Source organism: Orussus abietinus, unplaced genomic scaffold (assembly GCF_000612105.2).
Source record: "Orussus abietinus isolate OABI.00-Male unplaced genomic scaffold, Oabi_2.0 scaffold304, whole genome shotgun sequence".
In the NCBI taxonomy this organism is placed as follows: domain Eukaryota; kingdom Metazoa; phylum Arthropoda; class Insecta; order Hymenoptera; family Orussidae; genus Orussus; species Orussus abietinus.
Genome location: NW_019394650.1, coordinates 118,478 through 136,494, shown reverse-complemented (window position 1 = coordinate 136,494; position 18,017 = coordinate 118,478). Strand labels below are relative to the sequence as shown.

General features: G+C 37.5%; 3 protein-coding genes across 5 annotated transcripts; 2 read left to right on the top strand and 1 right to left on the bottom strand.

Annotated features, from left to right (window-relative positions):
• The first annotated feature begins 341 nt into the window (after positions 1-341).
• Positions 342-7,466, top strand: LOC105696058. The gene is made up of 7 exons (XM_012418215.2): positions 342-698; positions 1,069-1,166; positions 1,253-1,404; positions 1,491-3,174; positions 3,250-3,462; positions 3,601-3,668; positions 3,744-7,466. The coding sequence occupies exons 1-7, from the start codon at positions 571-573 to the stop codon at positions 3,939-3,941; spliced, it is 2,541 nt and encodes an 846-aa protein (XP_012273638.1). The 5' UTR covers positions 342-570; the 3' UTR covers positions 3,942-7,466.
• On the bottom strand, positions 7,161-10,933 carry LOC105696059 (protein king tubby). 2 transcript variants are annotated; one of them, XM_012418216.1, is made up of 8 exons: positions 10,797-10,933; positions 10,322-10,457; positions 10,152-10,244; positions 9,889-10,064; positions 9,583-9,750; positions 9,168-9,513; positions 8,943-9,095; positions 7,161-8,870 (listed from the first exon to the last, which is right to left on the bottom strand). In XM_012418216.1, exons 1-8 carry the CDS (start codon positions 10,836-10,838, stop codon positions 8,737-8,739), a joined length of 1,248 nt encoding a protein of 415 aa, XP_012273639.1. In that variant the 5' UTR covers positions 10,839-10,933; the 3' UTR covers positions 7,161-8,736. The 2 variants fall into 2 exon arrangements, with proteins under 2 accessions (XP_012273639.1, XP_012273640.1); XM_012418217.1 differs by having other exon boundaries at positions 10,179-10,244.
• A 917-nt stretch (positions 10,934-11,850) lies between these two features.
• On the top strand, positions 11,851-17,167 carry LOC105696070 (gamma-tubulin complex component 2). Of its 2 annotated transcripts, XM_012418236.2 has the most exons (17): positions 11,851-12,109; positions 12,248-12,418; positions 12,485-12,629; positions 12,697-12,868; positions 12,944-13,087; positions 13,152-13,306; positions 13,388-13,516; positions 13,596-13,772; positions 13,842-14,016; positions 14,090-14,283; positions 14,366-14,576; positions 14,647-14,815; positions 14,905-15,079; positions 15,168-15,311; positions 15,561-15,638; positions 16,110-16,270; positions 16,352-17,167. In XM_012418236.2, exons 1-17 carry the CDS (start codon positions 12,057-12,059, stop codon positions 16,431-16,433), a joined length of 2,535 nt encoding a protein of 844 aa, XP_012273659.1. In that variant the 5' UTR covers positions 11,851-12,056; the 3' UTR covers positions 16,434-17,167. The 2 variants fall into 2 exon arrangements, with proteins under 2 accessions (XP_012273659.1, XP_012273660.1); XM_012418237.1 differs by lacking the exon at positions 15,561-15,638.
• Positions 17,168-18,017: the final 850 nt, after the last annotated feature.

Genomic DNA, 18,017 nt, shown 5'->3' with positions numbered 1-18,017 from the left:
TTCACAAATTGCAATTCTGTTCAAGAATGCGCGCGCAGTGGCGATCCAAGATGGCACCCTTGCAAATTGAAGTTCTCTTCGAGAATGCGCGCGCAGTGGCGATCCAAAATGGCGCCCTAACAAATTGAAGTTCTGTTAAAAAATGCACGCGCAGTGGCGACCCAAGATGGCGCTCTCGCAAATTGCAGTTCTGTTCAAGAATGCGCGTGCAGTGGCGATCCAAGATGGCGGCGGCCGAGACCAGCGTCATCTTGTTGCTGACAGTCCGCTCACAACTACTCATAACCCTCGTAACCATTCATAACGCAGCGCGAGGTTCTTCGATACCTTCCATTCTGTGGTAGTTCGTGGTTATGTTTTTAATAATCGTTCCACCAATTTTCGTATGTAGACATTGTGCCTATGAGTAATTGGAATCATTTCTAGGCCCCGACGGTGGCCGCTACGAATTTCCAAGGTCCCGCGCACTAGGAGAGCTCTCGTGGACGGCGAGACACCCGGAGCCGCAAGGACTCGTCGACGTTAAGATGTGCAGGGTGCATTTTTAACCTGGCAAAGAATCCGTGAAATATGTCAGAGCGAGGAATAGATCCGGTGGAAATTGTCCACCAGCTGCACGGCTCGGACGGAGTGCCTGCTATCGATACCGACGACATTATTGACGTAACATCGATTGATTTCGACGACGACGAGAGATGGTAATTACCTACCCGACTGCACGTCCGTGTTTCGGTTAAAAAATTCTGCGGTTATTTTTTTTCTAACGGGGTAAAGGAATTGCTCTTTACCGGTTTCTGGCTTACGTTGTGTTAATCGCATTGGCTGGAATACCGTTTCTATGTAGTCGGATCCAATGGTCTGTTTTTCCTGGCTGTATGGGATCGAGGCGAGTGCACTATTCTCAGTGTTCTTTGTGAGATAAATTTAGCTCTTCTCCTTATGGGATGCCTGCTGTTGACATTGATGGTGTCATTGTATCTTAAGTAGTAAAAAGAATTACCGTTGTGCCGCTGTTCCCATTAAAAGCCCTTTTGAAAATAATTCTTTTATTTGCGTCCATTTTCTCAGGTTATATGTTTCATCTCAGTGTTCTCCGGAGTCCACTGTTCACGACTTGCGTACATGGCTTAGAAGTGATCCAGAAATGACATCAGACAATGAAACTAGTAATAAATATTTCATTTTTATTTGATCGATTATGGACCTATATAATGAAGTATTTTATAGTTAAGGATTCTGTACATTTTTTTAGGTGCTAAAAGATCGATAGATACAAGAACTTTCACAAGACCGAAGAAACGGAGCAATAGAATGAGTTTTGAGTCAATTATGGAAGCGTTATCTCCACCTGTACAAAACACATGGAAGACTGAAGGATTAAATCTATTAAAGAATCAGGAAAATGTAAGATCACTTGAAATTCATGTCATCCGTATATATATAAATACGCGAAGATATATATCCTCTTACATATTTTATTTTGCGTACAGATTAGCGAAGAACCTAGTAGTATGGAAGAAAAAAAGGAATCAGTCCCATTAATGTTGAGGCCGATATCCACAGTACTCTCTGGCTTGTTGTCTAATAACAGTTTCAGTATGACGGGTCAAGAAAGCATGGATGCTTTCCTGAATATGTCGCAGTCGAAAGGGATCGACTCCTTCATCAATCTTACAGAGCCAGAGTTGCACGAGTCTTTGATGAGCCTGTCGCAGCCTTCGGAATTGAATTCCTCGATCCTGTCAATAACGAGGAACGAGTCACCTTATAATCTGTTTCAGAACCACATGGAGGACTCTCAGATCTTAACTGATTCAATGATGCGAACTAGCATGTTCAATGAATCCGCAGACTTGAAAAATTTTGATGAGACATTCTTAAAGGACAACTCAAAAGATGTCACGTTGGTCGATCAAAGTTACAATTGCAATCCTGGCGAGAAGACATTTATCAGTAAACCGCAGTTTGATAAAGTGGAAGACTTGAATGATACCATTGGAAATTACGGGCCTAAATCGTTACCAACATTGCCAAGACGTTCCTTAGCACTGGATCTCAAAAAGGAAGCCATGAACCAAACCTTCACGGCTTCCTCGCTTCTAAAAAACTCGGACGTCAATTCTACTCTAGTGAATTCACAACATAAAGAAGAAGACGAGGAGTCAGAAGATGCACACAGTAGAACGTATCGGGCAGATAATTCTAAGACGAATGCTATGAATACGACCATTCATATTGAATCGAACTATCAAGAGGAGGAGTATCAAAAGTCAAGGAACAATGACATAGATACAGACAAAGTGATTCAAGGACAGACATTCAGGGTTCACGATGACTCGATTAATTCCAGCTTCAAACAGCCCTCCTCCCTGCGTAGAGAATTGCTCGAAGAGATTCAGCGAAGTAACTTAAAGAAACTAAATTCTAGTTACGACAACATCGCTGATAAGCAGATTGCCCGACGAAGTGTAAATCTGGACACAACCTACAATCACGCAGTTAACGCTCCAGTTGATCGATATAATACTTATCGAAAAGAACCAACCAGAGCTCAAGTCAGAGACCTGAACGTAAACTGTGAGATATTACCCCGATGTAATAACGATTTGAACGAGCACAGATTCAGTACGTTTACAAAGAGAGTTAATAACATTGGTGCAAAGGGTGACACGCAGAGTAAAGAGTCTCTTCAAAATCTGGATGCGACATTTTCAAAGCCTCTGCCGAACCTTCCAAGGAAGCTGCGCCAGCCTCGAGTCTTATCGAAATTGCCACAATACTTGCAGAAATCTAATCCCAATCTCGTGTCAAGTTCCTTAAAATCAGTCAATATGATCGACCATATGACCATGCCTAACTTGAGGTACATCAAAGGCTCTCAACCGAACATTGCCAGGTCCGTTGAAGTACCCCTGACGAATAAGCTGTATACTTTGGGAAAGCTTAAAAGTGGATCGGAACAAAGGCTTCCAGAGGTGGCCAAAAGCACGGCAGATTTGAAAGTCGCTGGTGCATCGGGCTCAACCGAGAGCATTGAGAGTACGCAGAGTGCTCACAGTGCTCCGGACTTGGATGACAGGTTGAGTATATGCTCGGACAGCAGTCACAGCTCATATAACATGAACACGATGAATATAGATAGATTGCACCAGATTGCGAGAATGCAAGAGGAAAGTGAGTCGATGCTATTTGTATAATTGGAAGTTTGGTGATTTTTCGTTAGCTTAATCGCTACTTGTAATTGTTTAGGCTTGAAGCAAGAATCAACACCAAAGCCTCATAGAAAGGTACTCGAGAACACTTGGATCGATACCAGTAAGGACTTGCCGTCTCCTATTTTGAAAAATGGTTTGAGACATAACGAGAGCAACAGTACTTCTCCACGAAGTGTCAATTCTGCTGTCAAGACTAGCTCTCCGATACTAAGTCCTGAAGGATCGTCCCAATCTATAGATACAATTGGTGAGTACATGAAAATACAATGTATGCAAGTGTATATTTGACGCGAAACTACTTAGTTTCCTGATAAGTCATTGTACGATGTTGTGCAATTTTCAGCTGACTTTGTAATCATTTTTACAATTTATAAACAATTTTAAGGTAACCATTTAAACGAAGGAATGTGCATAATAGCGGAAGGTCACCATGCAGCTACTAAGAAGACAGAAGTAAGTGTTATTCCGATGTACATTCATTTTAATTCGAACTGCTCAATGAATATTTATCAAAATTGATCTCTGCAGACGTTTGTCAAGCCTGTAAAATGTGTGGAACCAGAGAATAAGCCAAAGTTAAGACAACCAACTAACTGGAGCTCGTCGAATAGGCTGTCGAGCATAGGAAGTGGCATACCGAGACCAGCTTCTCGAATACCAGCCCCAAGATTTTCTCGACTCAATGTTAAAAGTAATCAAGGTGACGCGAAAAAGGGATATTTGTAAAATTATTGCAATAGATTTGCAGGATAGATGTCTGTACATAATTCCGATACGAACCGAAGACAGGTCAAGCCCTGGAGCGAATCGAAAGATTTACTTTGAAACCGAATCTAAGTAAATGTACGACTATCAGACATATCGAACTCTTTATGGAAAAAGTCATTGGGCAGTATTAAAAATCTTCCACTATGGTAGGAAAACCAATTGGGACTTCAATGATTTAACATTCGGTTTGAAATGAATTTTTAGCATTGTTAAATTACAAAGGATCCGTTTCCTGGCATGTGCCTTACGAGGACATGTTGCCAGTACATATAGAGTCCTCAAATTGTATAATACAAGAGTATTATGCGTGTTACTTGTCAATGTTAAAATCCCTTGCTATTCCGACGGGAACTGTCGGAACATTGTGAACATTCTTTTTTATACAAATTTTCGTGTCACATACGTTTAGTGGCATCATTACTCAACGGTTTCAAAGGATCGCAGAGTTGTACAGAGTAGACCATTCTCAATCCCGATTGTTGCCAAAAGCATAAATGCATAATTGTATATTAATGCGTACGAGTGAATGAATTCCCTTCATGGGAAAGTCGATTTCCCTTGAGAGGTCCATTTTTAACCTTTAACTACAGACACGTGTTCTCAGACCCGAGCACATACTCCACACTTTTAATTCATACCTCTCCATACACTTTATTAATTTTATTATTTTACTAGAAAGCTCAAAATTCTTTATAAAGATTTATTTTAACACAATTTGAATATTTGCACTTTATAGTGAAAATAATTGAGGCGACTCTGAGACCATGTGCGATTCTAACCTAACCTATCTGTTGTTAAGGGTTAAGAAGGACTCGGTCATCGAGTGGTACGATATTATAACAGTCATAACTGGACCGTGTAATTTCTGTATAGAACACTGTATATTCAGAGGTCGCAAAAGACTGGCAGGGAAGGGTTTTCGAATCCTACCGCGAAATTCTATATTTTTGCAAAGGACATCGTTGACCTACTCGTCCGTCCTGGTCACACTGCGAGTCCCAATACATTGTCGATGCACGTCGCGCGGAATTTGTTACTATATCTTATACCGATTGTATCTAATTGTACCATAGGTCCATCGATACAAAGAAAAAAAAACCCCTAAACGGTTTTCTAGGCTCTCTTTTCGCGGAAATGCGATTCTTACGTTTCAAATAGTTTGAGGAAATCTCTTTGCGGCCTAACGCGTCACGGCATTGTTAAATCTCAATTAAATTATAAGTTAAATTAATCACTTTGCACTTTTATAACGATCTGAAGGAACTTTTTTAACGGGGACGACCTACGAAGTCCCGCGAGTTAACGTAAGAAAGCGTGTAAAAAGCCCTGCCTCTATATCGAGGTGGATTAATTCTAAACTGCTGTCATCATACATGTATCTTCGACTTTATATAAGGACGTTTCGGATGTCTACCGCGAATCGCATTATATAGCTCGTATTTCCTGGAAGAAATAAATTAACGTTTGGTTAATGCGTCCCGAACGATGTTCTTGTCTCTCGTAATTGTTATGGTACGGTGTACGGAATTAATGCACTCGTTTTCCGTGTATTTTAACATACTGTGAAATATCTTTACGAAATTGTTAAGAGAAAGGATTTTTATTAAAATCTAGCTCGTATAATTGCGGCACTAGATTGGAATCTTCCACAGAGCGAGACTGTATGTACTCTTTTTGTGAAAAAAGTGTACGCCAGTCTATGTACTGATTGACAATTCTTGTTCAATATTGTTTAAATACGCGATGAACGGTGGCTTTCTTGCCAGTGAAAACGGACAACTGCGGACTACTGTTATAATGAAGTTCATACTTTTGTCGATGCAATTATCAACCAAATTCCTTTTTTACATGATAATTTGTAACGATTTACAACACTAGTGGGCGTTAATTATCACGTTAGTGATAAGTTAAGTGGTTGGTTGATTGCAATTGCGTGTGCCTCTAATATCTACAAGTAGCGAATGAATATGTTATAATAATTGCAGCGGCCCACCAATACTTCGGTTATTTATGTTGGCTAGGAAGTGAAAGCTTTTGTGATTAGCAGTTAATTGATTAGTAGTTGTTAACTCTCTGGCCTGTTAGAGATACATCGATAACTCTCCGACATGCAGAGATGGTCAGACGTAAGACTTCGGTGGAATTGTCTCTTGACACGTAATCTTTTTTACATCTTCCTATATTATTAAATAATGTAAACGGCTGTGTTATCGATATAATCAATCGTCACTTAACTGAGAGTAAATCTATCCATATCGCTACATAATCATCCCAGTGGCATTCAATTTTCATGAGTAACAAATTGGGACACACTAGCAACATCGGACGAGCCATAGTAATTATTTACCACTAGAGCATGACCTGTAAATTGTCCACTACTGCTTAAGCTTGAAAGTATTGCGGCATATATTTTTATTAACGTTTGAAGGTTTGGTAAGCGTTGTTGCCAGGGCGGAAATTTTTATAAATTTGGAAACTTTTAATACGTCAAATCTGAACGTGTTTATTGGATATATATTATATATAAATAAATATATATATATAATTTTATATAGAACGAAGTGAGTTACGCGGTGTTCAAGTATATATAAAGTACGCTTCTGCTGCTTTTTCAGTTTCGGAATTTTAAGCTTATCTTTAATTCGCTACCGATAATTACAGCTACGGTAATTAGCGACAGTCCGCGTACTGTACATATAGTATAATGACACTTTGATCGATGTCATTATATTATAAGAGAATAAAAAAATGTATATCATATCGATGCATCATCACTCGATACCTTGAGTGCCTTTTTCTGTATCGGCCTGGATGCAGGTGACTTTTTACTGATTTGATAAAGGAATTTTTTATGTATACGTGTAGACATAATGTAGAGAGTAATCGTGAATGTATACTGCCACATACTGCGTAGACAATTTTGCGTCCTAGGATAATGAATAATTTATGCACAATTCTCGGCAACACGTTCTAGTGTTATTCTCTCGTATGTGTTCTTTGAAAAATAATAATTGGTTTATGAATCTAAGAATGCCTATTTTTTATCAGAGGGGATATCACCCGGATCATATTTTCCATGAAAAATTTAGTAATCAATGGTTCGATGACATCGTCAAGGCTAACTTGAAATTCTGTCATTAGAGGGACAGGGTGCGAGGCCTTGAAAAACTGTTCCGATATAATGTAGCATGTTTATTACAATAATGTCATATAATAATCGAATTGTACCAGTAAACGTTATTAAATCTAGGCTGCACCACACACAGTTCTTAAATAGAGTAATCGTAGACTAGACCCACTCTGTACATTATATAATTAATGGAAAAAACAATCCACCGGTATTCCTGTTTATTGTCTCTAATCCGTACGTAATTTTTAATCGACACTGTTCTCCACTTGATTTTTTTTCCCATTTATAATGCTTCAGATATCGATAAAAATGTTTAAAAGTTCACTAAGTCATATTAAAGGAAATTGAACACACATGATTATACGTCGCATCACTGTCAGATCATTGATATACACCTAACCTGTACGACCTGTTCTGATTTAATTTAAAATGTCAATGTATAAAAGTAACAAAAGTCCCGGTGTAAAAACGCTATGTTAAAGTAATAGAAAAAGAAAGAAAGGAAATGTATAAGTTATACGCTGCATCTATAGACACGTGTATAAGTGGTGTAGAAAAAAGCTAAAGGTCGTTAATTTACAGAACTCCAAAAGAAGCGCGTTGTTTGTAATTGCAGCGAATCTCCTTAAATTATTTTTCCCTTGGCGCGCGGAAATACTGAGGATCGTCTTAACGTTAATTATTAAAATTAATACTTTTCTTTGAACAGACTCATATCGATAACTACTAGTTGGTTAATACTAATCGAACGTTATTTTTTACAATGTGAACACTTAAAAAGTAAATTCACGGGTGTCAGACATCATCAAACTTGACAAGCCATGACTTATCGTTAAACTAAGTGATCTAGTACTCTGTCTCGTTATAAGTACAAAAAGTGCCATTAACATGCACGTAGGAATGTTTTATCATAGACCGATGTTTCTATAGTCTGTCTGCTGTTTGTACAGCATGCTGTGCAATTATGGCCACATTTAATGTGCGTACAGGACGTATGAGAATGTCGAGACACTAGGGGAACCGGAAAGAAATCCATTACTTCTGCCCCAAACTTCAAGTATAAAAATAATGAATTCCTTTCCAGTCCCCCTAATATGTATATGTATACGTATAATTGGAACGAATAGAAATTGCTTTTGTACTTAATGTAATCATTACGGACACTTTTAATTAAGACTAATCTGCGCGAAACTTGCAGAAAAAGTATCGAGAGTGTTAACTCATCTTGCACGATCAATTCGCAGTAGACGATAATCTTATGACGATTGAAAGAGAATTTCTACGGAGAGCCAAATGTAGACATCTTCTTGAATTGAACCGTACGACTTTGCAAAATCTCATTTTTACGCAAAAAGAAGCTGAATTTCGTCAGAGTTTGAGAAATCATTTTTGACATTGAATGATCGATCCGAATGATGTTACGTTGCAGAAAAGATATGTGAATACGATACCTCTAAAAATGAACACATGTACCTTTGTAGTTCATCTCCGATGTCCTGTCAAAGATGAATCAACATCATCGGAAATGCCGTTGGTAAGAATTCATCCAAATCCATTATGATTGTCCTCCGTAGAATCTAATTTCTAGCCGGTAACTGTAGACCTTTCAGGTTCAATTGATGTCTATTCGCAGGCCAGTTTGCTGTCGAAACTACTCAAAGCAATAGCAAAAGCTTGAAGCGCACACAGAGGAAATCGGTAATCCATAGTGAAGACATCTTCAGCCACGCGGCCAAATTGCATTACTACATAATCCACTATAACATGAAAAATGTATTAACTTCTTCATTAAGCCTGAGTTCAAGTGAAACATCTTTTGATTTACCAACCATCGCTGTCATGAACGACTTGAAAATTTTTCACAGAAGCTTGTGTAACCCTTCCATGAAAGTTGAGCACGTAGGATTGCGTATCATCATTCCACACCGGAGTTTTATTGTGCAGTTCGATGAGATTATCCATATTCTTTGTTTTCCAACACTCTGCAATATGATTGTTATTTAAATCTACGTAATGTTTACGCGCGTACAATACAAAGATGCCACAGAAATTACCCAGCAACGTTTCAGACTCATCACGCGGACATATTTGCACTCGTTTCTGATCAGCTGTCATTCCTGGTATTATTACAGTCATTTTGCGAGGACCCTTGAATCCCAAGACATTAGTATCGTACACAACAGCTGCCAGTTCTTGGCGGGGATTCGTACGTTCTTCTCGTTTGTCTCCTTTCATCAAAGAGTACCCATTATCGTAGACGGTAAATTGGGTGCCTAAGAGATTCGACCTTAACTTCCCGATGAAAGATTCTCCACCCCTCGAAAGGTCCGTTGGGTCCGTTGAAATGAGATAATTACTGGTTGCACTTTTTTTTCTCTTCCGGCCAGCTAACAGGAATACCTAAGGAAACAGACAATATTAGTAGATTAAATAATACGTTTTTAGGAAACTACTTGCATGTAGATTCACCTTTTTCCCATAATCACGTTCTAAATGTAGAAAGTACGTTGGATACAGGCCACGGTCCATGCCTTTCCTATCTCTAGTGATTCTACACTTGTAATGCATCTTCTTGTTTGCGGGTTGCAACACAAACTGTTCCACATTTCCTTCTACGCTTCCTTCCAATTCTGGACTCTGAAATCAGTAACCTTGCTAAAATATTTGGGAACTTTATATTACAAAGAGTTTAACAAATGAAATTAGTAATCTTACTAAGAAATTTGAGTACTTTATATTAAAAAGAGATAATTGCAGTGTGTCTTAAGAAATTACCATGGAGTGAGTCTCATTATTAATTATTGTGTCGATGCCTTCGCATGGAGCTACTCTGAGTGGTGATTGGCATGGAAGCGCTTCTGTAGGCGATTGCAAATCTATCGGGGAAGATTCTTCGTCCGCACAGTCACCAGCTGCCATTGCATCATAGTAACCACCTTCCGTACTGATTTCTGTTAACAATGTCATAGGATGTGAAAAGTTCCTTCACTGATTTTATGAGTAAAACAAAGTGCACTTAATACACGATCTTCAATTACCTGTTATTTGAGATTCAAGACACTTACTTTCCTGCAACATACCTATGTCTGGGTTATTCTGAGACATGGTATATTGTAATGGGCCATCATAACCTATTAACAGGATAAATAAATTAATTCGTAGATATACAAATATCTCAATTAAAGTCGTAAAGATGTAAAAATAATACCATGAAGCTCCTTATTAGGGTTCATCCATTTCGTTGAATGACTCGTAAGCTGGGTGCTAGATATATTCGATGCTTGGACCATGCCTCCAGCTCCGCTTTGCCGTTTCTGTTTCATCTTCTGCGCTATTAACTGTCGCTGAAAGTAATTGCCAGAAGAAGGCAATATTAACCAAGGAAAGGTTAACGATTCAACCAATAGAAGATTCATAAAAGCCAGTTACTAAAACTAGCACCGATAAGACTAGACTCGACTCGATAACCTCTTTTATTAAAATCAAAAGTTTTAGAAATATTCTCAAAGACGGGCAAAATATGTTGAACCATTTCTAATTACGTTTACTGTATGAACACGTATAAATAGTTTGACCCACAAAGGATTGTAAAAAGGTTAAGATATATCAGGGTCAAAACTCCTTTAGTATGTAAAAAGTGTAACTGCCTTTCTGAACTCTAATGAAAACAGTTGAAGATGTACCTGTTGCTCCAATTTTTGCTGTCTTAAATCTAACGACGTCATAATTATTGCTTCTAATTGAAATTAGCTTTATCGACGACTCGTTCTGTCAGCTAATGTAAAATGTCTTTGTTTACGTTAAATACATGCTCATCGTTGCCTAGGAGTGTTAATGGCGGAATATTGTTCTGCTTTCTGATTGGTTAACCTAAAATCGTATTCGGTGGCGGTTCTAGATATGTTCTAATTCATCGCTCGAGTCGCTCTCCGTAATCAGGGGTCGACACTCCTTATGGGAGAGGTGTAACGCTGAAGTTAGTTCACCTACTCCAAGCAAAGACAGCGCTGGTGTCGTGACTTTTCAGTCTAATAGAAAGAGAAGAACAGAGAAAAAAGGGTCTAACCAATAGCAAGAGACTCCAAGAGGCGCAGCGTAGATGCGCATAAAAATAGTCGGGACAAGTGAACCAAAGTGAACCTAACCTCGATTAGTGGGAATATTTTTACAAGTTTCAATTACCTCGGGTATTAAATCGCGAACGTGAGTTTGCGAGTAAAAGTGTAAATCAAGAACAGTTTGTAGTTTCTTACTATAATAATTGTAATAATTAAATGGATTAAATGCGATCTATAGATCGCATTTAATCCATGAAAGTAATCATAACAAAAATTAAATTTGTATAGAATTTGTATATTTATACATTCATAATAATTAATATTTTTATCTTAATAAATATGTTACTTTTTAACTAATGTTTAATGTAATTATTTCAGTTCTTACAGTGATTTAAAACAGGCGTTGCGCCACTGACACTTTTGTTACTTCTTTTATGTTTAATATACCGTTTTCTTATATTTGTGTGTCAGTTTAAGCAACGTTTGTTTTGATCGTTGCAAGTACTTTTTAAATCCTGAAAATATCCCTTCGTTTAATAAATGAATTTGAATAGTCCGCCAAATATTTTAGTTCGCGAATAAGGTTTACTCCAACCGAAGATGGCGGTAGTGCATAAAGCGTTACACCCCAATACATGACAGTGTCGACCCCCTGTTCCTAACCTAACTGATACGTCCTCGGTTCAAAACTGGCTAAAAACAGGTTCCTAATTAACGTTGTAACCATATAAAATCACAGAGTTATGCATTAAATAAATATTTCAAATAATTAAGAAAGTGCCTCGTTAAATATTTAACTTCAAAGTTGGACAGTCCATTTTCCATTCAGTATTGTTTGAGATCTTTTATTATGTTCTGTTTATGTTGCTACGAATTTGAATTATCATGAGTGAATTCAAGCTTCATCATTTGATAGCAGAATTAATAGAGTTACTCGGGTAAGTTGTATTCTTTAACTACTAAAGAGTTAATCAATATTTTAATAAGATTTCAAGGTATTATCTGCTTTCTCTATTTTTGCTTATGTTATATTAATGTATACATTCGTTGTTATCCATTCATGAATTACTTTTGAGGTCTGCCTCACCACCTGAGAAATATGTGGAGAAATTACAAAAAGCAAGTGCCAGTGGAACTGCCTCTGCACTTTTGAGTATTCCAACTCAGAGCTGTGTTCGTAAGCTCGCTAAAACTTCCCCGAATCCTGATTTATTTCTACAAAAATATGAGGAATTGAAGGCAAAAAAGTAGGTCCATTGTAAACATTCATATTTTATTTCATTTACTAATTAATAGTTACGCTTGCTCTATAGGGTAGATCTTCTTGGTCCATTTGTGCAGCTTCTTGACTTTATATCACAAGATAAAAACTTGAAGCAGTATTTGGCAAAAAATTCTCCGAGTCTTGCTGGTACTTCCACGAAGACCTCTACGATTACTAAAGAAGATTTACCACAGGTTTGAAACATTTTTCATAATATTAACCTTTGTTTGTTTCATTTTTTATCATACTTGTTATTTTTAGATCTGTAAAAATGTTAAAAAAGCTGCAGAGGAGGGTCAGAAGAAATTAATGAAGCAAAGTATGACAAATACGAAGAAAAATGAACCCTGCCTCATGAAACAGAATTGGGTGGTGGAACGGCCACGAATATCTTGGGATTTCCACTCGGAGACTGCAGTTAATTTGTATCAAAGTAATTTTTTCTGATCTTACATTTACTCATCCGTGTATAATTGTTAATAGTTAACAAATGTCTTATTATTCATAGAAGTTGTACCTGTAGTTTCTCAAGAAGCAATTGTTCTCTGGGATTTACTTTACTGTTTAAAAGGAATGGATGGGGCATACATTATTTCGGAGCCTTTAGCAGATCCTTACGATGTGAAGACATTTGCAATTTCTACCGATGTTTGTAAGATCGATGACTTTGATAACTTCAATTAGTAATGACAATCATTAATACTTACAAATTTCAGATACATCATATAGGCAACTCGCCCAGCAAATATTACCCTTGGCTTCGCATTATTCCATGACCGTTCGATTTGTAGAGGAAAAAGTATTACCAGAAGATGGACAAGTTAACCATGCATTAAGAGGCGCTCTCAGATGTTTCCTGAAAGATTACTTGGTAATTCTTAATACTTCTGAATCTTTTTTGAGAGTAATGAAATATTTCACATTTTATGTTCTATAATTTGTGATTTTGCAGCTATTTATCGTACAACTGGAAACTGAGCATATTCGAGGGAAATTGAATTTACAGAAATTATGGTTTTACATTCAGTCGACTCTTTCGGCAATGTCTGTATTTGCACAGATCACATCCTCTATATTTAAGGTATATTATTAGTTTATATGTATTTCTGAAGGTATACCTTTATGATTGGTAATTTTCACAATATTTCCATATCTTCTAGGCAAAGGCACGGGGTGGCAAAGTATTAACTCTTCTTCATGAACAAATAAATAATATGAGTGGAGATGCAAATTGTAAAGATCTGTGCTTATCGCTTATTCAAGATGCTAGCGTGCCATACATGAAAATGTTAGAAAAGTGGGTTTATAAAGGCGTTATATGCGATCCTCATCAGGAGGTATTTTAATTACCATTAAATTTTTCTAAATCTCATAAATTCTTAATAATATGTACTATATTTAAACAGTTCTTTGTAGAAGATAACGAGTTAATTCAAAGAGAGGAACTTCCTATGGATTATTCAGCGGATTATTGGGAGAAAAGATACACGATGAAGCCTGAGAGAATCCCTGAATTTCTGAGCGAAAATGCTCAAACGATTTTAAGGACTGGTAAATACTTCAATGTCATCCGACAGTGCGGTAAGTTAACTCAAGGGTATTATTGCAGAGATTAAAAATTACAAAAGTAGGATAAATATTTATTACTTTTTAGGTAAAACCGTGCAATGGGGAAAGCAAGAACCATTGGTCTACCAACAGCGAGGGCAAAATTATATAGCTGCTATCGATAGAGCTTATTCGGAGGCAGCCCGGACATTACTGGAGGTCCTTATTCAAGAAAATGACTTGATGGGACGACTGAGAAGTGTCAAGAGTTATTTCCTTCTAGCACAGGGTGATTTTATTGTAAGATCTTATGCGCATGTCAATGTTACTTTTCTCTTAAATTTTGTAGTCTTGACACTCGATAAATGTCTCATTTTCTAAGGTCCAACTAATGAATCTTTGCGAGACCGAACTGAGTAAGAATATGTATGATATTGTGATTCATCGACTAGCGTCACTTCTTGAGGTAGCATTAAGGACATCTACTGCAGACTGTGATCCATATAAAGATGATCTTAAACCTGAACTCATGCCGTATGATCTTCAGTTTCAAATGTTTCGAATACTCTCCATACAAACATCGGAAGAAAAAGGTACGTCCCAGATGTATTTCCTATATGTTTGATTTTTCTGTAACTGTATCGGAATGTAATTGAATTTCAGAGTACTGTCTTCAAACGAGCAAATCGCTAAGCGGTCTGGAGGCGTTTGTATTCAATTATGACGTTAAGTGGCCAGTTTCCTTAATCATCAACCGGAAGGCGATTGCGTGTTATCAAATGCTTTTCAGACATCTATTTTATTGTAAACATATCGAACGACTTTTGGGCAGGTATGCGTTTTAACTAATACAAAATTTACACCTTTGCCCTCACGTATCTTAAGATAAAAAGGGAGACCAATGAACTTTTTTCATTTAAGAGTTTGGATTAGCAATAAAATCGCAAAGACCTTCTCGCAAGAAGTCGGAATGTCTTATCGCCAAGCGTTCTCATTAAGGCATCGAATGCTCGACTGTATCCAACATCTGGAGTACTATATGATGATCGAAGTCATCGAACCGAACTGGTTAACCTTCATTAACAAAATGAGCAAAGTAAGTGAACTTCTTTCCCAGGTTGAGACGTATCATGGGTACAAATTGTACATTTCAGTTACTCCAAAATGCAATTTACTTTGTCCAGGTCAGTAATGTCGATGACGTTTTGAGTGTACATCAGGATCTTCAAGACAGTTACTTAAGACAATGCATGCTCACCGATCCTGACCTCTTGGGATGCATTAGAAGTCTGTGTGCGGTTTGCGTTGAATTTTGCGACTTCATGGAAGTAAGTTTATTTATCGATTCTAATAGTTTAGACCACGAGCGACTTTGTTTAGAAATGATAGTCTTGAGATAATCCAAAGCTTGGGCAGTTGGGGTGAATTCTCACTATCAAAGCAGTTTAGTAAGAAAGTATTAATAACAGCTACGGTAGAGTGTTTCAATTTGATTGCAAAACGACTCGGAGTCTGCAGAATGTATAAATGAGAATGAGAAACTCTTTTATATTTAACAACGTCTTGGTAATGTTAAGCGTATGAGCCGATACTACATTGACGCCGAATTGACATCCATGATCGGCGCCTGTCAAGATGACATCGGTGAGCCTGAGGTATACTGTCACTGGATTATAAGTTTGCTACGTCAACATGCATCTTATTAGTTCTAGAAACAATCAGCTTGCATCGAATCAATTGAATCTCTTGTATTCGTGGTAGCATCATGTTTTATACGTTCTTTTTTCTCAAGAATCTGGTTGTGCGTTACTCCAATTTCAGCATGACATTTACCCCATTGGCCTAGATTCAGCTTTCGATCAACTAGATGTAGAGGAAGAACTCTTTCCGTTGAATTTTCTAGTACGGAGTACTTTCTACTTCTGGAAGTGCTCCTTCGATTTAGTTGACTTCTTCGTCTTTTAAACTTCTGTTCGTCTTTGAAGTACACCTCAGGTCAGGTAACGAATTGAGAAGTGAATCTTTGACTGCAGCGGAGAAAGTATTCTTCGATTCGTGTACATGCCTTGCACGTCAGGTAAGCTTTTGACATTATTGTGCAGCTAAAAGACAATACTTTCTGACAGATGGACAGCAGCAGCCATTCAAAATTGAGTGGTTCGACCTTTGAGGAAACCATTGTTACGTTGGATAACAAATTCACCGATATCCTGATGCGCTTGCTGGACAGGATTTGCGACTTGGGTAGCGATAACAACAATGAAAAATTATTAAACGTCCTCTGCCGGTAAGTTAGACATTCTTGATTAATCACTATCCATTTTCACTATTCGAGAGGAATTAAACAATGAGAATGCCTTCTCTTCAGGTTGGATTTCAATTTCTTTTACACCGATACATTGCAAAGACGTATATTGGAAAAAAGCCAAGGGAAAGATGTATCTGGATGATAAAGTCTAGAGGGTAGAAGAGCACAAAGTAGTTGTTTGAAGATTCTAATGAGGTTAAGTGATTAAGAAATTCAGCTACTGACGCCGATGACATTGACGAGTATACGTAGGCATGATTCTGTTAAAGGGTCAAAAAAATGATCTAAGTATTATAGTATTGGTTAATTCCAATGTTAAAATAGAGTTAAGAAAGCTGATGTAATCAAGACGATGCATCGTTTCCATATGTGGAATCGTCATGACATTGATTATGCCAGTGATCACAACCGTACGTTCACATACTAGATTACGAATAAGAGTGCGCCACGTAACGCTGATTTGCATATCGGCTAGTACAAATAGGTGAACACAAAAAATATATATTTTCACGCTTACACATTTGTATAGCGTTTCGGTACTCTACGTTAAGGTCAAGTTCATTCGATAACTGTTCCGATTGTCCAATTTTGAATCCGTCATGATTCTGTGATATAAATGATGCAGAGTCAGTAATTTCATCCACTTGTAGGATGTTAAGCTAAATGATTTGTCATGTCCTGGATATGAACAAAAATAATGAGTGGAGCATAACCTCACGTCGAAGGAGTTGTCAACTCTTTTTATGGGTACGTATCCTGCATTGATATTCGTCAATGTGAAACCTATTGATATTGACGTCCGATATACTGTGCTCCATTATTAATAATAATAAACTCAGAATTTAGCGAGTCATAGAAATATTTTGCCAAATACATCTTTGCCATATTTGCGATTAATGTTATTATTATTATGTACATGATAGCGATGATCATACGAATAATTTCCACCGTTTTTTAGTCGAATACGATTTATAAAAAATAAACTGTTGCGTAACTTTACGTGGTTGTGGCGTGTTTAAGGTGAAGTGAAACCCCTTTCAAATCAGTCGATTCAAATACAACAAATTTTTTTTTAAGAGTATTGAGCCGAACCGTCTGAAACTTTGACACATGACTCGTGAGCATCTAGGAATTATCCTGACACATTCAAAATTTGGATTTTTTTAACCTATTAACCGGGGAACCCGTACCTGATATTGTTTATGTTTGACGTATTTATACGTCCCGCTCGGTTAACAGGTTAAACAAATGTTTTAACTTAGCCCAGACTAGAATAAAAATGGCGTCGAGCCTCATATTTCGAATAATATACAATTATTGAAGGCTCTGATATGAGAAACGAAAGTGTCAGGACAATTCTACGACAATTTAGAACACTCTGGTAATCGATAAATTCACATTACAATGGGATAAAGGCAAAAAACTGTCTTATGCGCTTCTATGCCGAAACGATGGTAATGTGAGATCTCGGAGTGAAGATTTAGTTGACACGGACATCATAGATGGCGCAGGGGTCCTTCTGCAGTCAATTAGGGCCTCGGAAACCATGAATCCACAGGATTTCTGGAGTTTTACTTCTATTTCTTTAGAATTATTGTATGAAAACGACAGGTGGAGTATGCTATTTAGTACAATACCCAATATAATTTTACCCAGCTGTCAATATAAAAACGAACGTCGGCAACGTAGGTATTTAGAAAAATCTTTATCGACGTCGATGAAGTTC